The 24,657-nt window shown below is 37.5% G+C and overlaps 1 protein-coding gene across 1 annotated transcript in view; it reads left to right on the top strand.

The window, feature by feature from the left end:
* The window catches only part of LOC140245368 (histidine ammonia-lyase-like), a 55,284-nt gene that overhangs the window by 749 nt on the left and 29,878 nt on the right, over window positions 1–24,657 (top strand). Inside the window, exons 2-6 of the mRNA XM_072324947.1 lie at window positions 833–917; window positions 1,298–1,328; window positions 2,596–2,670; window positions 15,742–15,814; window positions 22,042–22,108. Coding sequence (XP_072181048.1) covers window positions 833–917; window positions 1,298–1,328; window positions 2,596–2,670; window positions 15,742–15,814; window positions 22,042–22,108 — 331 coding nt within the window. The remainder of the gene's footprint in view (window positions 1–832; window positions 918–1,297; window positions 1,329–2,595; window positions 2,671–15,741; window positions 15,815–22,041; window positions 22,109–24,657) is intronic.

Genomic DNA, 24,657 nt, shown 5'->3' on the forward strand with positions numbered 1-24,657 from the left:
TATGATCTGCATACATATAAGTAGATTTATGTCGTATAAATTATTTATTATATGCAAATTCATGATAAAGATATCAGGAACGGCCAGATTAAAATAATGTTTCTACCCTTCAATTATTAAAGGGAAGGTAAACCCAAAGAGCAATGTGGATTGAGTGAAAGCAGCAACATTAGTAGAACACATCAGTGAAAGTTTGAGAAAAATCGGACAATCGATGCAAAAGTTATGAATTTTTAAAGTTTTGGTGTTGGAACCGCTGGATGAGGAGACTACTAGAGGATATGACGTATGAGTGGACAACAATACAAAGAAAATATAAAGGATATTCAACAAAAAATAACTTTTCTAGAATTATGACAGAGCAGTGGACCAACCGCTTTCAGAAAGCAGGGGGAATAACTGCTACCCTTAACATATGTCAATATCAAGTTGATGGAATTTGCAATTTTCATGAAAAATGGATTTTTGTAGTATTTTCTTTATATTTTCTTGATATTGTAGTCCACTCATACGTCATAACCTCTAGTAGTCTCCTCATCCAGCGGTTCCAACACCAAAACTTTAAAAATTCATAACTTTTGCATCGATTGTCCGATTTTCTTCAAACTTTCACTGATGTGTTCTACTAATGTTGCTGCTTTCACTCAATCCACATTGTTCTTGGGGTTTATCTTCCCTTTAAAGCTACATTTCATCCACAATGATGTATTCCTTTTAAACTGCACCAACTACGGCGTTCAAAAGTGCAACTCAAAGCAGTATATGGGTTACACTGCAACTTCATTGTCTCTGTACTGCTTTTATACCTGTGTTGGATATTACTGTCTTGCAGTACTGAAGACTGATAAATCGAGTGTGGATCAGCCGGGGTCGGATTGTCTTAGTGCGGACTTCACTTCACCTATTACAGAAGCCATGTATCCTTGAATTGATCTTGATACATAGATAACCAAAATGTCTTAGATTTCGTGTCTTTTGTTTGTTAGTTTGTTTGTTTGTTTGTTTGTTCAACTATAGAGCGCCTTGCAGTTACTGAATCATTCACGTTATTCTATTTATGATAAGAGCAGGTAAATTGAATAGTTAACGTCCACGGGAAAAAAAAAAAGAATGAATAATTGAATAAGTCTTTATTCGTTATAGGATTCCATTTCTTTGTTGTCGTCGTTGAAAATATCGGTCACTATAAAATTCCTGTGATGCCACATAAACTAAATGCAATAGATCCTACATCTGTCTGCAGTACACCAATGGGATTAGAATTTAAACCTTAATAATGTTTACCAATTTTTACCAGATTGCTTGAAAATGGAGTATGCAATAAGCCGGTGAGTTTGTGATTTCTGCTTTGTTTTTGTTCCAGAGTCATTCCACAGTGTCACACGTCATGATTATTGCATGCATGCTTCTGACACAATACATGCCTCGAACCTCACCAAATTTTACTCACACATTCATGTTCTATTACGTCTGCCAAATTACTGGCGACGAAAATATTTCGTATATGATATAAGAATTCTATTCTATCGTATTACATTAAATAAATACTCTATCGTATTACATTAAATCACATTACTCTCTAAAATAAATCGAGTGAAAATATTCACTCTTAAAGGAGTGAATACAAAAAAAGAGTGAAATTGGAGTGAATTTTTAGTGAAAATGTTCATTTTGGAGTGACCTCAGGGATCACTCGAAGATTTTGGAGTGATCCCTGAGGTCACTCTAAAACGAGTGAAAATTAACATTTTCACTCAAAATTCACTCTTTTTTGTATTCACTCCTTTAAGAGTGAATATTTTCACTCGATTTATTTTGAAGGAGTATAGTATACTCATTATATTATTATTAAATGTCATATTATAACACATCATGTCATATCATATTCAAACACGTGTACCAGTAAATAAGATTCAATCATCATAATTGTTCCCTCGTCATCTAGGTAACGGTATAATACTGGTAATATTAAGAGTATTTGACTACTTGTGTGATTTTCATTTCAAAACGGAAAGGCATGAGCATGACTTATTGATGATACTGATCATGGCCGGCGGAGCCGTGGGGGCCGTGTGGGCTCGGGCCCCCACACTTTTTGTGCATCATACATCAAGGAATACATAAGGTGTCATCACTTTGGGCCCCACACTTTTTTCAACCCTGAAGTACGTAAGTGGCACTAAATGGAAATAGATAGAGATCTTGCCACCCCCCCCCCCCCGTCCCCGGTCCCGCAGCCCCACCCCCCCCCCACACACACACACTGAAAAACGTTCCGCGGCCCCTGTAATGTACTGTAAACCTATGATTAATACTATGAGTTCTCTCGTGAACTAAATCGACCTTGATATCGATTCATGTGACAGTAATCTGTAAATGATTTGGACAAAAAAAAAAACCAAAAAAAAAAATTTACACTATTCGCAATGTACACTATTCCAAAAGAGTGGTCCACATTTTTCAAAAGAATTAAGAACATAGGGGCCTTCACGAAGATCATATAACGATTCAACAGTTCTCTATTAATGTCCTGTGTGTGTGCTGCGTATGTGTATGACACATTGTGTGCGACTTGGGTGTGCTCTATTATTCAAGACTATTTACCTGGATGGCTGCAGCCTCAAACCAGAGGAGCTTGTTCGTCTGGGTCGTGGAGGTCATAACATTGAGGTAAGTAGTAATCCTATATACATCTCATCAGTGGAGTAAGGTATAGGCCTGACCTTCCCTTTGTTTCTTAAAAATCTGAAGAAAAAATGTATTGCATGATGAGCGAGATACTGGTATTAGATTGTCTCACATATCGACTACCGGGTATAAACTAAGTGTGTTAAACATATGTTAAACATGTGTTAAACATTTGTTAAACGTCCTTTCAACCAGCTCCATTGTGACATCAACCTTTGTGTACTTTGTTCATGTTGTTAGGCATCCTCTTGGTTTTTGATATAACTGCTAAAATCTATATCATTTCAGGTAAAATGCGTGCTTTCATGTACGCAGGAAATCGCAGTCAATTTTCCTGATGGGATGCGTGATAGTGCGGTTGGTGCATTTATAACAGGCCCCATGTCACAGTGGAAATTGACAAAAGTTGCCAAAAATTGACAAAATTGACCAAAGTTGCACAAAATTGTACAAAATTGCATAAACTTTTCACAAAGTTGCTCAAAATTGCGCAAAGTTGTACAAAGTTGCATAAACTTTTCACAAAGTTGCACAAAATTGTACAAAGTTGCACAAACTTTTCTCAAAGTTGCACTAAATTGCGCAAAATTGTACTAAGTTGCACAAACTTTTCTCAAAGTTGCACTAAATTGCGCAAAATTGTACAAAGTTGCACAAACTTTTCTCAAAGTTGCACTAAATTGCGCAAAATTGTACAAAGTTGCACTAAATTGCGCAAAATTGTACAAAGTTGCACTAAATTGCGCAAAATTGTACAAAGTTGCACTAAAAATTGCGCAAAATTGTACAAAGTTGCACTAAATTGCGCAAAATTGTACAAAGTTGCACTAAATTGCATAAACTTCTCACGAAGTTGCACAAAAATGTGCAAAGTTGTACAAAGTTGCATGACCTTCTCACAAAGTTGCAAAAAATTGCGCAAAGTTGTACAAAGTTACATTAACTTTTCACAAAGTTATGCAAAATTGCGCAAAGGTTCACAAAGTCACATAAAATTGTACTAAGTTCCATTAACCCGTTGAAGACGAGCTGATTTTGCTATTACACGCAATTCTTATGACCCCAGCCCGATTATACCCGGGACTCGTCTTCAACGGGTTAACTTCTCACAAAATTCCACTTTAATTCTTCTCCCTTCCCCAAATGAGGTCCAAATGTGCTTGCTCCGTGCATTCTGTGCGCTTTCCTATCTTGCTAACTCTAATATCTTTGGTACTATCAAAGAGTTAACAAGATAGGAAAGCGTGCAGTATGCATGGAGCAAGCACATTTGGACCGCAATCGGCAGTCAGGCACAAGATCGAAATACCGTTCTTCCCCAAAAGAACGGTTTATGGCTGTTTTGGGGCCTGATGAATAATACATAAACCTTAGTCCCGTCATGCTTTGCGATGCGTTGCGCGTTATACCTATGGCCAACAAATGTTTGGTTTGCAGTACCGTTTTTCAAAAAATATTTACGGAAAATGTCATGGCTCAATATTTTTTACAAAACGCATGAATCATGAAGAATACATAATGATACTTCTCTGTTAATATAAAAGAAAATGAGCCATGACATTTTTGAGAATTTCCACTGGAATACGTAATTAGGCTCGATATTTTTGAAGATTTGAACGAACCGTTCCTTATAGACGTGTTCAAACAGGCGCTTTGTCAAATAACGCAATCTGGTAAGGGTATTGTTTGTTATCAGTTGGGTTGCAACTCGCTAATGTTTATCAATGTAACATCTTATCGTGAAGCTCAGAGACATAGAGTAGAAGGGGGGGGGGGTGGAGCAGAATAGATGATTTGGTAATGTAGACAAACTATGTATTCACCTGTCAAATACAACCACATCACAATAGTCAGAAGGCGAACTGCATACATTAGTATTGCCAAGTCGGACAAACATTGTAGCTTGTCAAACCTATAGCAACATTCACTGCGGGTGACGATCATTCCATCCATTACAATGTTATTGTTTGTTATCAGGTGAACAAATGTTTGCTTATCGAAATTTAACAAAGGTGTGTGCATGAAATTTGACATTACGAAACCCCTCTATTGAACCGGGGGGTAAGATTATGTAATTGTACTTGTTTTGATTTCTTATATACCAAGATATGCAATTGAATTATGACAAACGAGCAGGGGAAAACATTCTAAAACGGTACTAAAAACATCTCCCGCTCTGCGTATAATTTTGGGTCAACACCCTGTTTGGTTTTCAAATTATGGGGTTTGCTTCTCCTACTTGACCCCCCCCCCCCCCCCCCCACCAAGCATGCACATCAGGCCAGGTAGTTTTTGGACCATAGTAATCGCGAAATGGAACTGCATTGTCTTAGAATAAAAGCGCTACATATTGAGACACTAAAAATATGTGTGTTTGTGTGTATGTATGTATGTGTGTGTGTGTGTGTGCGTGTGTGTATACTACTAATAACGTAACAAAACTGCAATACCTTCAAAAAGAAACTATACTGAGAAATATTCTGTGCATGTGTGTGTGTTTGTGTGTGTGTGTGTGTGAGAATGAAGTTACCATGTCACCCGTTCACGTATACGCAACTCCTATCATTCTTGCGTGCAGATCGATTAATAATTTTGATGTTTTTGGTTGTTTTGAATAAACGACTGCGTAGAGTCTATGTAGCACGATCTCAAATTCTACGCCATCACGCGGCGGGTGATTGAAAACAGCCAAAAACCATTCTTTTCCATAAGATCGGTAAATCGATCTTGCGCCTGACTGATCGGGCAGAACTATAATCACAGAGCTAAGAATACAACTCAGTCCGCCCGCAAGCATTGATTATTTATAAGATAAATGGTGTTAATATTATCTTAAAACGATTTTAAAATTATACACGATTTTTGTGATATAAAGTGCTTGAATCGTAACAAAATATTTTAGAAAAATAAGGATTAATTCGTGTACATGAAAAATAGGCAATGCCACAATACGCCAAAACACAATCAGTGACTAAAGAAATACGCGCATCAATCACCAATCAGTTGCGTCGAATTTATTGATCACGCGCCTTGCCATGATCAAGTTTCACTGCGCAATATATGGGTGATTGCGCACGCGTCCATTTGTATTGTACATTAATTGGATATTGCGTACCACTATAACTGAGAAACTACCCACCAAGTGCGACTGAGTATACCCGCGTATGAATTAATTAGCACGCTTGATGACCGCGCGCTGTCCATTTGTTTTGTACATGAAAATCGCGCAGTTTCCAGTCTTTTCAATTAAGCGTCTTTGGTACTATGCTATATCCAGTGGTTATAGAGATCGAAGGATAAAACCCAAACAAACTAAGAGATGACGTCATTTCGATTCATGGTGCGCCGGACGTGTCAAAACTTGAACTACTTGAAAAACGATTCTTTGCAAATTTGCGGCTGTTTCATTGGTTGAAAGTTAAAATGAGGTCTGTATCGATATTCACAAGAGATATCGATACGCCATCTTCATTCTTTTTCTCAAGTCGAATACTGTATAGTCGAGTCGAGTCAAGATACAAAAATATGTCGTCAAAAGCGAGCCCACTGCTGAAGAAACTCATGGAGTCTCATTTAGATATTAGACCAAGTGACTTGATCATTATTAATGATAAACACATAAAACAAATTATTTCTGATTTACGCGATTTCTTTAATTTTAAAGTGTTTATAATTCCATTTGATCAATTATTATTTTTTTTTTTTAAATCATGATGATTATAATTTCATACCCCACATGTTACCGGAACAAGATAACACAGGAAGCCATGTACATGGCATCTGATATAAAGGTAAGCCCTAAGATTTATATTACTATTAGTCTATTCGAATTTGGAACAATTTAAAAAATATATATTTATTTATTGTTTTGTGTTTGTTTTTATTTACATTTTTTGTGTGTGTTGTGGTTGTAATAGAACGTGGCTCTAAAGGCAGTTTGGATTATTTAGGAATGGGGTGGGGGTTTTTCATTGCATTAGGCAGCTTTCTAACGCCAGACCGAACGTCAAGCTTAGTACGAGGTGACGTCTCAAATTCTTACCCTCGGGTCGTCTTCTAAATCTGAGGACGGGAGTCGGTGGAGATTTCCCCGATTCCACGTCGTCGCGACTTGTAACGACGTGAGTGACACTGTATTTCTTTGTAAGGCCTAGATCTATATGATTATGGATAATAATCTAATTCTGCTAGTTTAATCTTCACGGGCCTAAAAGATAGATTGAAGTGTTAAAATTCACATAAGTTAAAGAGAGAGAGAGAGAGAGAGAGAGAGAGGGTGGGGGGGGGGGGTTATGAGGCATTTCCCCCATCAGAAATGTCCCCCCCCCCCCCCCCAGTTAACCCAAACACTAAAAATGACCTCTAACATGTTGTTAGAGACTTTAGAGGTCAATGACTGTCTAACATTGGCAGTCGCCAATTCCCCCGAAAATGTCAATCCAACTTAACACCCCAGGTTCTTCCTTCCCCTTGGCCTTCTTCTTCTTTCCTCTTTTTTTTTTTTCTCTTTTCCTTTCCCCTTTCTCTTCTTCCATACCTAAAGAAAATTTGTGACAAATTTTAGACAAGTTGTCTGATTTTACCAACATCAGCAAAGAATAAGGGGAAAGCACGAATGACAATAAATCAGAGCGAAGAGATTGTGTTACATGCAGTCTCTTCGGCTCGAAGAAACTTGACACCCCACCTCTCTCCCCTTGTGGAAATTTCCACAAAAGCAGGTGCCACACCCAGGTGCGTGCCAGACGAAAGAATGCGCGCGCTGGAATAAACAGCGTGTAAATATCCTGGAAATATCGATCGAAGAACCAGCTCATTAAGTGAATTAAAGGAATCATTGCAAAGATATCGTGATTCTATAGCCTTTCTTTTGGCGCATAGTAGGAAACATCAAACAGTCGAATATAGTGTACTTGATCGAATATCTTATGTTCCCTGAACACTAAAAAAAAAAAAAGATCGATTAATCAGTCAATTAAAAATGCAATCACAGAAATAAAAAGGTCTCGTATGCCCAGAGAAATTCACTACGAGTAGGTTCAATGAGATGCAGTCATCACCTGGTTAAGACAGCAAAATCGTGACAATTAATTTCAGTTCACGCTCATCATAACTGCTTATTACTTATCAAAGTTTTGGCCAGGGAGGTCTTTCTTCCACCTCCCTGGTTTTGGCTATCAACATTCGTTCGTACGTGTTTTTTGTTTGTTTGTTTTGTATGTTTTTCCTCAAGTGAAAGACGTAATGATTTCTTCGTATCGAACGTAGACTATGTTTACCGTTTATCCAAACAGTAGGCGCCTAGGCGTACTTTCTGAATATATTCAGAAATTTCTATCAACATTTTAAATATATTACAAGACTCCCAAATACCAGTTGAAAAAAAAAATAAGAAATCGAATTTTTGAGATATGAACAACAACAAAAAATAACTAGATCTGTCGTCTTTGGGACACGATACATACATGGTATAAGTATGAACTTGATAGGCATAGCACTTTCTGAGCTAACCTCTGCACAACTTTTGGGGAGAAATAAAGAAAGAAAGAAAGAAGAAGAAGAAGAAGAAGAAAGAAAGAAAGAAAGAAAGAAAGAATCCGTACAGATACAGAAGGTGATTCGAGAGGATACTCGGATCACCTAAAAATGCATAGGAAAAGACCACTTCAACTTCGAATGACTTCGAATTTCTCAAAACCGTTCCCTAGTTCATGGACATCCCATAGAAACGCGTGTTTTGATATATAGGCCTACACGTTGCTATGGCATGTCCTCGAACTATCTAGTTTCGCGAAACTACGGCCTGGCATGGCCACAGTAATTTTTTTCCGTAACCTCCCGCCTCCCCTTCCCCGATTCGAAAACAGCTTGATTGAAGCCCCTGCCTATATTTAAACACGAACCTTATTAAACCCTAAGTTAGGTACATGGTTTATATGGCTAGTGTTTGAATAGAATTTACTATTTTAAGTTAATAATAGACTGTCAGTATTGCAACTGATTAACAAATTGCCCTACATCGACGTAAATATTTTGTTCATAAATATGAATAAGACTCTCATACGTAGTTCCATAATCGTTTGTGTGTCGATCGGCAGGTTAGGGTTACGGAAAAAATAATCGCGGCCTGGCCTCTGCTCTGCCATGCCTCGTCTTCTGTACACGTGTATGTACGCCTGTACTGTACGCCTGTACTGTATACATGTACAACACGGTCCACATCACGCACATGGTTTTGCAGCAGATTTCACGGTCGACGGTCCGTCGATGCTACACTACAGCAGTGAATGCGATTGAAGGATAGCGAGCTTCGCGATGCCGCGGGCTGTATGTGATGATTTTAATCACAAATCGTGTTTGGTAGTGTGTTTTTTTGAGCAAATTTGTGCTCAAACCTTCTGAAAAGACCTTTAGTCTGACATCAGATAGAAAAAGAAGACATACGAGAATGAAGTGAGTATCAGTATGTTATAATAAAACTGAATGAAAATTGTGTCATTTTCGCGTTTTCAGGAGCCGGTGAATTCGCCCGGCTCGCGATCGCGAGTTTGTTTTATTCTGTTACGGAGGGATACCATGCAAGAAGCCTCGCAAAATTACATGACGGTCCTATTAACGAACCTTTTGACACACTCTGGTTAAATGACCGACTATGACGCACATAATGGGTCAGTATGTGACGGACATTTTGCTCCCGTGACGGTACCACGCGTCATCAAATTGGTGGTACTTGACGCGACAATGGGTGCGTTTATCAACTCTCCTTTCTCGGCAGAAACAGGTTATCCAAACAGCTTTCAAGGAATTTTCACGAGTTGATAAACGCAAAGCTGTTTTGATAGCCCTTTAGGAAAGCCTTTTCGATAGCCCAAAATTTGTGACGATCCAAACAGGTTTCCTAAACAGGTTATCAGAAACCTGTTTGTAAAAGCCTTTCGAAGTTGATAAACGCAAAGCTGTTTTGAAAGCCCTTTAGGTCGCCCTATACTGCGGTTGCGCAACCATGCGTTTCCAGTTTCTGAAAAGACGCGCGCCACGTAAAGTGCACACGAGTACGTGTACACAGGTGTATACATACAGCTGTGTGTAATGCACGCATATGCTTGGAACAAGGAGATGTTTCTCTCACCAACAAGGTTTGAGAAATAAAGTAACAACAGTCTCATTCCCTTTGATCCCATGTCTCATGCCGCTACTCAGAAATATTTGAAGTATGTGCTAAACTGGAGCTGCCTCACAGATAGGAAGACAATAATTGATTCATTATTATTGATTCATGTGGCATTGTATCATGACTCCTCACTCTCAACAAAGGAAGATATGTCTTTATGATGGTAATTGCTTTTCGCCGTCCCTTCTTAGAAAACAAGCGGCACATTAATAGTACAGGCAGTCAGGGCTTTGGAAAGAGCTCTCGAAAGGGCTATGGAAAGGGCTATGGAAAGGGCTATCGAAAGTTGATAAACGCAGCCGACGAAAACAAGCGGCACATTAATGGTACAGGGAGTGGAAAGGGCTTTCGAAAGGGCTATGGAAAGGGCTATCGAAAGGGCTATCGAAAGGGCTTTCGAAAGTCGTTTAAACTGGGGAAAGTTGATAAACGCAGCCCATGACGCACTTTTCCCGGGGGTCAAGAGGTGCGTCATACAAATGACAGCTGCATAAACATATACACTCGTGGCTATCTGGTTCAATGCTCAGACACTTCTTCTTGGAGAACAGTTGCTCTAGTTTGCGTTCCTAACAAGAAATATTATCCGTAGTGTTGCTCCACATAACAAGTCATGATGTACAATTTTATTATAACTAGCGGGTACCCGTGCTTCGCAGTGGCCATGGCCACTGTGCACAATGAACGCGTCGCCGCAGTTACCGTGCATTCGCGTCTGACGCGAGCATCACCGTCATCGCGCGTATAACATGACCCTGGTTGATAAAGTTTAGTGATAATGTTTGTGAGACAAATATTTCACCTTTATAAAACATTGTTAGAATTACACGCTTCATATAAACTGTGAAAAGTGTTAGTCATGATGAGAAGTACATAGGCTTAGGACATGATGATTTTGATTGGTGGGGGGGGGGGGGGGTTGGGACTGAGATGCAATGAAATTTCTGTCCAATGTTATGCATTCCAGGAGGCAAAGCTACTTGGCAGGGGTTCCAGGGGGAAAGCACCTTATTGAGGATCATGGCAAAAATGTGACCGTCCACAACGAATCACTCGTTAAGTTGGTACCAAGGTGAGTCTGGTTTCTGGGTTCTGTTTGTTTCCAGTGGAAGAATTGAACAGGTGTTCTCTACGATAATGTGATCCATGGGCGTTTGTTTGCATTGATTGAATGAAGTATGTTATACATGACCGACCCAGTTACCACCCATTGCCTTTTATCGTTCTTCGTAATCAACAATGCCCAGGGATTGCACTATGGTACAGAACACCTAATCAATTCTTCTACTGAAAACGAACAGAAACTAGTCTCAAATCGGATCCGACTTTACAAGCGATTTGTGGTGGATGGTCACAAATATGCTGATGCCTTAATGAGATAATGAAGGTCTAGTAGATTTGTTCATAGGGTCTTCCTTTGCATATGAAGTGATGGCTTGAGAAAACTACTGGTAACCACAGTGTTTCTTGTGTTTTTACTACTATGTAAAGTGTGCAAAAGCTTGTGCATGTCAACAACAATCAGTATCAGGTAGCCATTGCACATAGATATACCACTATTGTTATTTATATTAGGCCATATGAGCCGACCCATTCATTTTTAACAGAATTTTTATTGGACTTTTTTATGGGAGTATCCGCTACAGACCCTATATGCATTCCACCATGCGGAACAGCATTACAATTGAAATTGCCGCCATCGTGGAGGGCATGGCTTGTCATGTACACCATTTCGCTGGTTTGCATCAGAGTTGACAACCCATTGATACCGGGAATCGGTTGACCAGGCAACATTTCAATATAACCATTGTTTTCTGGCATCTTGTAGGGGCAGAAATTCTATGCATAGGGTCTATTGCATTTGCAAATGAAAGTGAGTCAGAATTCCCAGTTACACCAGCCCAAATCAAATTATTGTCCCCTGGATTTACATTTGGAAAACTGTTTATAAACAATGTCCCTGCTGTACATGTATCACAAGCAGTGGTGTGTGTATTGTGTAAAAGTATATTTCTTATATTTAAGAATCCCTATATTCCTTAGTTTCTTTTTGTTTGTTTGTTTGTTTTGTTTATTTTTTAAAGATATCGAAATGACAAAACTGGCTCAAAGCCTGTTCACTTACTCCTTTATCTAATTTTTATTTTCTTGTGACAGCTTCTAAAATCCACCAGGAACTAGTAAGAGAACTTAAGTCTGATGGAAAATGTCAGAAAATTGTAACAAGCTCCTCTGCAGCACAGATGCTTCGTTTCTCCTTTATGAGTTTGACCGATTCAGGAGCATGACTGGCAAAGTTTATGGCGATAAGACCTATGAAGTACTGACAATAAATCCAGTTATGTTCTGGTGTCCAGTGATGGACTGTAAATCAAAGAAAGATATGATACAATTATCTATAATGGAGCTCTAGGGTCATTCCATGCCAATTCACCCAATGAAAGTGCAATTTTGCACCCTTCCGTCTCAGAATTTGCTCAAATTTGGTACACATAAAGTTTAACATTACCTTCCCATGAAACAAAAAAAAAAAATTAGCATTAACGGTCCGTCGGTTTCCGAGCTATGGCCCGCCCTATTTGATTCGTTTTGGCAAAAATGGTTGTGACCTTCCATTTCAACGGCACAATGCGCCTGAACTGGTTGACCAATTTTTGTGAAACTGGTACCATTCAAAAGGAAATTCGAAGAGGAATTCAAAAATGGTATCAAACATATTGGAGAAAGTTAAAGTGCTATGACCTTTGACCTTTCCTTTAACCTTGCTTTTGCCCCCCAGACGAATAATATTTTTACTTGATTTTTATGTATGTTAATTGTCAGTATAGTATTAACATAACATGTAAATATCTAGGATGATATTTTATTTCTTCACCTTTAAAAACTCTTTTTAATGCAATTTACAAAGTTACTGTTACCCCCACATACTGATATTGTGTTGGTAATGTGTGTACAAGACTCCATTATAAATGAATACTTTCAAACTAAAGTAACATTACAATCAAATGCAATAATGTATTCCATATCTGTTGCTGATGCTTCAAAGATCTCAAGGATGTATCCAGTTTGGGACAGTAGAGCTGACTACATGTAGGAAGCATTTTGTTTCTGTCAAAACTGCAGATTTCTGATGATTTGTATATGTATACCTATTGCACCCCAATCAAAAGGGCTAAACAAATGTCTCTCTTCATAAGCAAATGGAGTCTACGTACATGTATACATTATCATTGTGTTTAATGTTTCCTTTATTACCTGAAATGTTTAGTTTTCTGTTTTAATTGAATGTAATTTAACTTCAGTTTGGAAGTATTCAAGTAAGCCTGAAGACACGTGTAAAGAACGTCGCTGCATTATTTTTTTTTGCAAAAGTTCTTAATTTTTTTAATTATTATAATTTATGCAAATGAGGTGCATCAAATTTCATAAAATTCACAAATATATCAATATTTCCTTCAAAAATTATAATTGGATTCTAATTCTTTGCAGAAAGTATCCCAGAAGCATTGTCAACAAGATTATATGGTAATATTTTCAAATTTCAAAACATTTTCTTTGTATTGTATTGTTTTCCGAATTTCTTATGTATTCTATTGTTTTTATTTCTTATGTATTTCTTTGTTTTTAAGATTTTTTTTTTTCTAATCTAAAATTAGTTGATGTGAAGTCACATAACATCTTTTAAATGGCCTAGAAGATTGAAAAAGCTGTGTTTTAGAGCAATTTATGAAATATGCTGCTTTGCACACAAACGTATGGGAAAAGCAGGTTTTTGCCAAATTTTGGGCAGACATGCACTTACGAAATGTCACGTGACCTCGCGACCGGTGGTCGGATTTTCGCAAAATTTATTTCAAAAGAAAAAAAAAGTCACCAAAAATTATCACGCGATCAGCGGCGGTCGCGCGGCAGCAGAAAATTTTGTACGGGGGGGGGGGGGGTCAATTTGACCCCCCCCCCCCCAGTGGACATAGGGTTAAGGGAATCTCTTAACCATGATTAAGTTAAAGGAAGCACATAGTTTAAGGGACTCATGGCGAGTGTTTTATTACACAAGTGTTAATGGTGAAAATGGCCACAGGACAAAAGTTCCTTCTAAGTCAGCAATATTTAATTCTCCATTTTCAGTGCCACAAAAATCTTCTTAATGTGTGTAATTATGGAAGTTATATCTCACTATGATAAATGCTTTTTCCTGACCCCCCCCCCCCCTACTATACTTCATGATCAATTTTGCCAAAACTGGTTTATGTCATTAAGAGACAATGCCGACGAACTGTTCAATACAGTTAGAGGAAGGGTAGTAAACAAAATCCAGCAGTCATATCACATGTATCACATTTTAAGTATAATAAATTGTTTCTTCCATTACAAAATATTTTTGCAAGCAGGTCTTTTTATTTTGTTCACTAGTACCACATAAAATACTCCAGGCATTGCATGTCATCGTTAGATTTGCGATAGTATATTTAATTAGTTAATGCTAGAGTTCCATGTAATTATCTCCCAAAGAATTTAAAAGGTGGGTGATCCGTTCCACAGCATCATCCCCCACTTTACCGTATTGCATATATGGAGATTTTGGAACCACATGAATGTTAATATTTTCTCCATGATCCCTTTAGATATGAACAAAATATTATAGAGGGCTAGAGGATTAAAAAATTAATAAAGAAATCTTTTATATACATGCACATCTGACATTGCACCATTCTTGGTGTCCTCATACTCTGTGACTGAAGTACATGTATGAATACAGAGTTTCAAAGATGATGTTCAACTATGTGATTGTTTGGCAGAAGTGCATGACCACAGGAAAGATGCAATAGTATTGTTATAAAGTCCTGATATTTGAAATCATATACAAGATAAGATTTTGAGACGAATGAAAGAGAGCAGGCACCAAAAGTCAATATATTTTGAAAACCTGCTCAAAGTGGCATTGTATTGTGTGCAGGTGCTAAAAATTGCTAAAAAATGTTTGATATTGTGCAAAGTTCCCTTAAATTGTGCAAACTTTTCCAAAGTTTCCTGAAAATGTGCTAAGTTGCACAAAATTGCTGGAAATGGCGCAAAGTTGGGCAAAATTGCCTAAAATGGCGCAAAGTTGTACAAAATTGCCTGAAATGGTGCAAAGTTGCGCAAAATTGCCCGAAATGGCGCAAAATTGCTGGACATGGCGCAAAGTTGCGCACAATTGCCGGAAGTTGCGGAAAATTGTCAGAAATGGGCACAAAATTGCCGGAAGTTGCGGAAAATTGCCAGAAATGGGCGCAAAATTGCCGGAAATGGCGCAAGGTTGCGCAAAATTGCCGGAAATGGCGCAAGGTTGCGCAAAATTGCCGGAAATGGCGCAAGGTTGCGCAAAATTGCCGGAAATGGCGCAAGGTTGCGCAAAATTGCCGGAAATGGTGCAAGGTTGCGCAAAATTGCCGGAAGTTGCGGAAAATTGCCAGAAATGGGCGCAAAATTGCCGGAAATGGCGCAAAGTTGCGCAAGCAAATGCAAAGTTGCCTAAACTTGCATGTCAACTTTGCATAATGTTGCGCAATCTTTGTCAATTTTGTCAATTTTTGGCAACTTTTGTCAATTTCCATTGTGACATGGGGCCTTATAACTTATTATGCATGATGAATATCGTGACCTTTGAATGACAAAGAAATAAAAAAAAAAAGATTGGCGCACATAGATAAGGCAATAACACAAGTGCCTCTCAAATTTTTATCTGTTTGCAACGATTTATCGTTTGAAGTAAGTTCAAATGGATGTTACTTCTTCCGCGCGCATTAAAGTACATGCAGATCTATGTATTGTTATACTGTAAGCATAGTGGCCTTCGGCATCCAAAAGAAATGTAACGTCTTCTTTTTCTTACACCATAGCTGACTCCAACAGCATGGAAGAATGTTGCCAAAGCTCGAGACATGGTTAATCAAATCCTGAATGAAAATAAAGGTAACGACATGCTATAGATATTGTGAGAAGATAAGCATAATCATCATAGTAGGGCTCTATACCGGTCCTGAAAAAAAAAGAAGAAAAAAAAACATTTGTCAGTTATATAGAATAGATAGATAGATAGATACCCTATACCATAGATAGATAGATAGATAGATTGATAGATAGATAGATAGATAGATAGATAGATAGATAGATAGGTAAGTAGATTACTAGATATAGATAGATAGATTCAAATTGTTTGAGTTATACAAAACGTCAAAATATGTACTCATGCTTTAAGTAACAGAATACATTATAGTCATGTAAAAATGTGCAAAATACCTAGAACGCATCATGTAATTTTGCAATTATATTGTAAGCAAAGCAAACATACAATTCTTTCTTTCTTTCTTTCTTTCTTTTTTTGGTGTTGTTTATAGCAAGAAGGTACTAGGCTTGCCTGTATAATTATAGTACCTTTTTGGTTATAGATGACATTCTTTTATTTGGCAGTGAATTTCTTTCCAAAAGATGCAAACCATGCGTGAACCACATTGTATTGCACTTTTACATCTGATTACTGCAGGGTTAATCCAAAATAGTGTTGTTTAACATCGCTACATGGAAAAACGTAGAACATTTCTAGTTAGATAGGCTTCCAGTTGAAACAAACAAACAAATAAACAGGAGTATCACAAAGAGCCTGAGGCTCTCTGACATACATCACTTCATCACTGCCAGAACTGTAAGAAGGAAATCTAAGACCACTGGCGATAGATTTGAGGATTATGTAATCTACCACCAACATATTTTTTTTTCTCAGTACACCGAATGGCACTAAGTTAAAAAGAGATACTGATTCTTTTACTCTTTTCATTTCGTTTTTAATCTTATTCTTATTTTAATCGGGGAATATGCAATGTGGTTGTAGAAACCTCGTCTTTTTCCTCAACTGTACTCAGTGATGGCAAATTGGCTGACGTCAAAGAAGAGTCACATTATTGAGGTCTTCTGATGTAAACTAAGCAACGCCTAATGCAGAATTTGTCGTCTGCGTGTGTGTGCGTGTGCGTATTTGTGTGTGTGTGCGTGTTGGTGTGTGTGTTTCTGTTGGTGTGGATATCTATCTGCCCTTTCGGTTTTAACCCATCATAACATTATTGTTACATGAACTTCAGTGTCCACCGTCACGCATTATTTCGCATTCATTGCATATTTCACTCCTATAACACTCCTATAATTATTAATAATATTAATTATTGATAATATAACTCCTATTTCACTCCTATAATTATTGTTCTTATTATAATTATTGTTCTTACCCCATGTCCCTTTGCTGACTATCTTTCTCTCGGTATTATGTTTGGAATTGTTTGTCAAAAATACATTCTGGTGCAGATCACAAAGCCGGTTCACTGATGCAGAAGGCGCTGCGAGTTTTACTCGTAAACAATATCATTGTACTCCATACTTGAATCTACACCTGCCATAATATGCCCATGCAGTGATAACTCTATACGCCACAACGGTCTTTTAAGTGTATGACTCTACATGGAACAGGTCGGGGTGCTATGACCGGGGCCTGACTCAAATATACAACTCAAACATGCCCCAAAGTATCACTGATATAATATTATTAGGTGATCCGAGTATCCTCTGATATGCTTGTCAACTCATTTACTTTCTCTTTACAAAATGGACGAATGTCCAGCTCACAAAGAAATGGTGTTATTACCTTGATACCAAAAAAAGACAGAGATGTCTCCTATTTGAAAAATTACAGACCAATATCTCTCTTCACAGTAGATTATAAAATCTTAGCCAAAACTTTAGCAAACCGCCTCAAAAAATGTCTTTCAGACTTGATTCACCCAGACCAATCTGGTTTTTTGAAAGGAAGGCATATTGGAAATAATATCCGACTAATTATCGATGTAATTGAATATACAGAATTAAATCAAATCCCTGGTGGAATCCTTCTCCTTGATATCCAAAAAGCCTTTGACAGTGTTTCCCATAATTTCCTTTTTCATGTACTTAGAAAATTTAATTTCAGCGATGATTTCATTGATTGGATAAAGGTTTTTTATTCAGATAGAAAAAGTTATGTTTCAAACTATGGATATTTGACCAAACCAATTGATATGGAAAGAGGTATTTTCCAAGGGTGTCCCATATCCCCATACTTATTTTTGTTAGTTATTGAATCTATGGCTCTTGCTATTCGACAGAACCCCAATATCAAAGGTATCCCAGTTTTAGAAAACGAACTGAAAATATCTTTGTTAGCAGATGACTCTACTTGTTTTATTGATGGCTCAGATAACTCCTTTAGAGCATTATTTGACACTATTGCTTTATTTTCTGAGTGCTCTGGCTGTAAACTTAATATTTCTAAATCCGAAGCAATATGGATTGGCTCTATGAAAGGTTCTCAAAGATTTCCATTTTCCGAGAAAGGACTTAAGTGGAATAAGTCTACTTCTAAAACTTTAGGCATTCACTTTTCTTTAAATCTAGACCAGTTATATGAACTTAACCATAAGATAAAACTTAAATCCATTGAAAATACCTTAAATTGTTGGCGCGCAAGAAATTTATCTCTGGTTGGGAAGATCTGTGTCATAAAGACCCTATTGCTGCCACAAATTCTTTATTTTTTTTCAGTGCTGTGTATTAGAATTCCTAAGAAATTTTTTAAACAGCTGAATACTACACTGTACAAAATTGTGTGGAATGGTGGCAGTGATAGGGTCAAAAGACAACTGGTGTGTAATGACTATTCTTTAGCAGGTTTGAAAATGATTGATTCATACACGTACTCAGTTGCCCAAAAAATGTCATGGGTCAAAAAGCTTCTTGATGACAACTTTCAAAGCATGTGGAAGTCAATTGAATTGTCAAATTTAAATAATTTTTCTACTTTAAAAGATATATTATGGAAATCACATGCTCCGACAAGTGTCTTAAGCAAATTGAGATCAACTCAATTAGCTGAATCTCTTCAAACATGGTACATATTTAGAGAAAATTCTCTCGGATCACCTTCTGTATCTGTACTGAATCTTTCTTCTTTCTTTGTTTCTTTCTTTATTTCTCCTCAAAAGTTGTGCAGAGGTTAGCTCAGAAAGTGCATTGCCTCTCAATGTCAAACTTATACCATATATGTATCATGTCGCAAAGACGACAGCGCAAGTAAAATCATAGTGATCAGTCGACCGTGACGTCACTATGACGTCATTGTATGAAAACACATTTTCATGCATATCTCATTAATGGAATCGAATGTTTCAATGAAATTTACGTCACATATATTTCAAGTCAAGCGCATTCTACTCATATTCTCAAAATTCATTTTTATCTCAAAACGCGCGCGTACGCGCGCGTTGAAATATTTGTATGCTCAAATCGAGCTCAAAATTGTTTTGCACACGTTTCAGACCATTTGGAGCATTTTTTGAAAAATTGAAAAAATTGGACGGACGCGTACGCGCGCGCACATATTCGCACGCACAGCTAATATGAAATAGAAATTTTCAATTTTTTCACACGGATCGGATGTCCGAAATGTCAAGGAATATTTCTACCAAGTTTCAAGTCGATCCGATTCAATATGACGTCATACGGGCCCGTCAAATTCAGAATTCCGCGCGTGCGTCAATGGGGATACACAGTGCAACTATGCCAAAAAAACGCCAATTTTAAATCGGATTTTACTCGTCAGGATGGACAGTGACCCCCCATTTTCTTGGCATATTCTGAAAACTGATGAGTTGTACATTTCATTTCATGGGCTGGCTATGCTGACAAAATGATTAAAAGATATCAAATTTCTTAATAAACTAAAAAAAAGTAAATTTTCAAAATGACGTCATCAAATTTCAAGTTTGCTCGAGCGTATCTCATTTATCCTTTGCCAATTTTCACCTAAATTTCAATATGTTGTAGCTTATGATATGCTCTTTCATAAATGTAATTACGCAATTTTGATTAGATGACGACATCACCTCGAAAAAATGGATTGAAGGTAAACTTGTCAAATTTGACCAGTTTACGTGTAATCTCTATGGGAGTGCAATTTTTATGGAAATGAAAATTGACATGACTATCTTTATCGAGCACTAGCTCACTTATGCTTCGATGAATTTCTCTAAGATTTTAATATGTTGTAGCTGAGACGTAGGGCTATCGCTAATGTGCCATTCGTTTTTTCATACGTTGTCGGGATCACGTGAAAAAACTTGGTTGAAATTAAAGCTTATCTTCGATGTATTGTAATATTTCTTTCTTTTTACAACTTTATGTGCAATAACTCAAGAAAAACATACCCTATCACCACCATATTTTGCACAAGTTTAGTTCATGTCACGAACATTATTTCATAAAATAACAACTACTTGATCAGACGCCATCTTGGGTATGTAAATTAGGGTCAAAGGTCATAGATGTTTCATCCTGTATCTTGGTGAATACATGTTTTATCTTTCCCATATTTTGCACACGTAAAGACCATGTTACAGGGATCATTTCATAAAATAACCACTTTTTGCTCAGATGCCATCTTGTCTTTGCAAAGTGGGGTCAAAGGTCATAATTATGTACTTCTTTTTCTATCTTCGCTATGACGTATTATCTCTATGGGAGGGAATTTTTTAGATGTGAAAATTGACATGACTCTCTTTATCGAGCACTATCTTACTTATGCTTCGGTGAATTTCTCTCAGATTTTAACATGTTGTAGCTGAGACTTTGCACTATTAAAACTCGAATCATTGATTTAAAAAAAATCGGATCACCTTAATTTGTCAGTGATGACAAATTACAATCTCTAGTTTGTCAGTTTATGGTTGACATGGCAACCAGCAGTGTTGTATATTAAAGAAATAATCAAAATGTTCGCAATAGAAGATCAACGATATAATATGCACAATAAATTGTTTTACTACGTTTGGGGGGAATGCACTCTACAAGCTTTGCTTCTTCAGCATTCCTCCCCATCTCCTGCATTTTCTAAACTTTAGAATGTTTTTTTTTTTTTGTGTGTGTGTGTGTGTGTGTGTGTTTTTCTCACCCTATCTATATCCTTAAATATCATTTGATATTAATTTGTACTGTTGGCACATACATGTACTTATGTTTTATGTGGAAAAAATGTATTAACAAGTTCTGTTGGAGATGGAAAAAATGAATGAATGAATGAATGAATAAAACTTGATGTAAAGTCACCAAATTTGGTTGATATCGGATTAAGGCCGTAAGAGTGGCAAATAAGAATATGGAAGGGGTGCATTGTGCCCCCTTGAGTTTTACCATTGGGAGCAGTGATAAAAAATGTTCGAGTTATCACACTGGATGCATGTTTATATTTCAGTTATATTACAAAGTATCCAACCGTATAAAAAGTCCCCAACAAAGCAACAAATATGAGGAGATATCACTACATTTCTCAATAAATCAAAAGAGTAGGCGGTTTATTGTAAAAACAATTTTAATAAAACTATTGTTCACATGTTTTATACCGGTATTTAAGAATATTTAATATTGATTATTACTAATTATTATTATCATTATTGTTATTATTATTATTATTATTATTATTATTATTATTATTATTACATTGGTTGGTTTTTTTTTTTCATCTGAAAATGGCAAAAAGTGACTTTAAGACAGGGGAAATCAGACGACACTAGTTCTATGCGTTGTTTTGTCTGCGACGTATTTTGCACCGAGGAATATTTCCGACTTATCACTACTCGGTAAAGTGAGATACGTTGTATCATGCACCAGCGAAAATAATACCGGTAGTTCTGATGCCTGTTCTTTTCAACATCTTTCCCGTATAACAACAGCGCTGTATGTGTGCGTTATAGCTGATCGAACTTTAACAAGAGAGATGCGCCTTTTATCATGTATTCCCACATTTTATCTTTTTAACTGTGATTACCAGACCAGTTATTTTGATCGGTAATGATATTGACTGATTAGTTGACTGCGCCAACTGGGCAGAGAGTTGATGTGAAACACGTTATACATTATATACACGCTTTACTTATGTACAATGCCTCATGGTGCCCAATGCATATTATGATGGTGATGTGACACACAATGGAAATGTGTAATGCTTGATTTAATTTTCCCCACAATCTCTCCCCCTCTTTCCCTCTCTCTCTCTCCCTCCCTCCCTCCCCCCCCCCCCCCTCTCTCTCTCTCTCTCTCTCTCTCTCTGCTCTTGCTATCTGCAGTTTGCTATGGCATCAATACTGGAATAGGCAAGTTTGCAAGGGTAAAGATCGCCCCAGAGCAACTGAAGTAAGTCTGTGGGGAAAATGCATATTTAAAAATAAAAGAAAGAAAGAAAGGCGCACAAACAAACGCAAAAGTGAACTTCAAGTTCAGTTTGTACTAAATACGGTAATATATGTACATTATAAGTTTAGATCTTCCATACATCCTGTTAACTAGCTAGTATAACTTATATCATGAAAATTTCTTTCAAAGTATGAACAAAATGCGTTGGGACAAGTTAAGGATTTGAACAGAAATTGCTACAGTCTATATACTTACGGGAACACCCCCCCGTTAGTGCACCAAAACTTATTTGATGACCAGACTTGTTTTCAAATGTATTACTGAGTTTTATCCAAATCAATTTAACATTACATTTAGCATTTAAACATCGGAGGGCGAGGGTACCATGCCATGGCTACAGTTCGTTATTCCTAACAAGGGTGGTAATTCCGAAAATGAAATGTGCTTTGAAATTTCGAAAGTTAGTTCAGCCGAAAATGGCTGAAGGTTCGTTATTCCGGAAAAGAAAGAAAGAAAAAAAGGTCCGTTAGTAGTATATGAGGGTCATTTGACCGCCATTTGGAGGGAAATTTTTGAGGATCACTCGCGGAAAACAATAGATAATCCCCTAGAGAACAATAGCGATCCTCAAAAAAGAACAATAGGAGTGAGGATCTCAAGAACAATAGGAGTGAGGATCCTCTGCGGACTGAGGATCTCAAGAACAATAGGAGTGAGGATCCTCCGCGGACTGAGAGTGCGCTGAACTGAGACGGTCGGTGACCGTACACTGATGGACTTGAGACAGTTCTCTCTCTCTCTCACTTTTTTTTTTATTTCTTTTTTATTTGAGCGCATGGGTTATGGTATTGTCACCAGAAATAAGAAGAGTAGGGTTACATCATCATGTACACTGGTATAGTGCTGCGATGTTGTTTCACAGCTATGTTGGCCAGGATTGATGAGTGAAATCTATACTGTATGAATAATGAATGATGGTACTGCAATAATGCTTCTGGTTAGGAGTGTTGACTGAATGTCGTGTTGCGTTGTGAAATAGTCATTTCCGATATGTCATGTTGTCGTTTGTTTGTTTGTTTGTTTTTTTTTTATTCATCTTTGGCAGCAAGGGATATTCCATTTTGGACATAACGGTTAAAAGAAGTTGCATCTCATGCACGTTAAAGTATGATTTTTTTTCTTTTGTTTGTATAGCAACTCCCCTATAGCGATTACCATTTGGCATGATGAAATGGTTTGTACTCCGAAACAGCTAGCTGGCATTGCCATTGTTAGCAAACACTCCCGCAGATACACACCGATGAATGATATTCAATGAAAGCATTCATCGCGGGCTAACGACATAGATGTAGTTGAGAAAGAAACTACGATGAGGTTCCTGATGTCGCAAGATGTGTGTCTCTTATACCACCTAAATCATCGTCTTCTTAAGGTGCGACAGTCTTATCCGCGAAAGACCATCGATGATGGTTATAGTGTTTCTTGCTGAAAAGTTATTCCATATTTCTATACGTCGTTTTGTCACAATACTAGAATTGTAATTCCAGTCTGTTGGGGTGTAGGTTTACACACCCAGCATCTCACTCGCATTTATGTATACCACTCCGAGGATATATACACACATATTATGTGATTTTATATGTATTGTGATATATATATATATATACATATATACATTCCGCTAGTGAAAGGGCTTGGACCTTTTTGAGGCTTTCTCCCGTCATGTTCCGAATCCGTCACAAGGTTGTTGATGTTGCTATAGTTACAGGTTATACGTTAAAAGTTCAGTAGTGACTGATAAACCCGCTTGTTGCCGTTGTTGTTCAGATATTTGTTGATTGGTTCGCATAACTCTTCTTGAGGAACGATAGAACGAGCTCATCTCTGTTTTATCACTACAATGTGGCTGTTCAGCAGGTGTTGAATCAGATATTATGAAAATGTCTACATGTTCGACGTAGTGGCCCTTCCAAAAGAGTTTCCAACCAAAGCGGCTAAGAGAACCAACGAAGGAAATGAGTGTCAGTCAGGTTTGTCATTCTTGTAAAGGTGACAACAAAACAGTTCCATCGCAGTTATCTATAGAAAGTGCTCTACAGACAAAATCGATCGGCAGTACCGTTTCACCCTCTATTCTTCCATTATTTGATGGGCAGTCAAAGTGTCCGAAATAGAAGGACAGCACGGGCGTGAGGTCACAGCAAACCTCTCCTTTCAGTGCCTTTTGTGAATGAGACACGTTGAGACGTGTTCTCGAGGTGTCTAAATAGGGTGTATACAAACAGGTCGCCAGGATCGCAGACGTCTGAGCAGGTAAGCCATATAGACCAGCATCTCATTTCATTACGAATATGGGATAATCAAAAATTATCCGCAGCTATCCCGCAAATAGTAGTCATGTTATGGTGGCAGAACTAACGAGATCCTCGCAAACGGTGCTTTCATCCAATGTCCATTATTTTTAGAGTAAAATGCGGGGAACCTACGATCGGTGTATGCATGGACAGTCACGTGACATGCTTTAAGTTTGTGACTACGAGTTAAAGTGA

Source organism: Diadema setosum, chromosome 2 (genome assembly GCF_964275005.1).
Source record: "Diadema setosum chromosome 2, eeDiaSeto1, whole genome shotgun sequence".
NCBI lineage: Eukaryota > Metazoa > Echinodermata > Echinoidea > Diadematoida > Diadematidae > Diadema > Diadema setosum.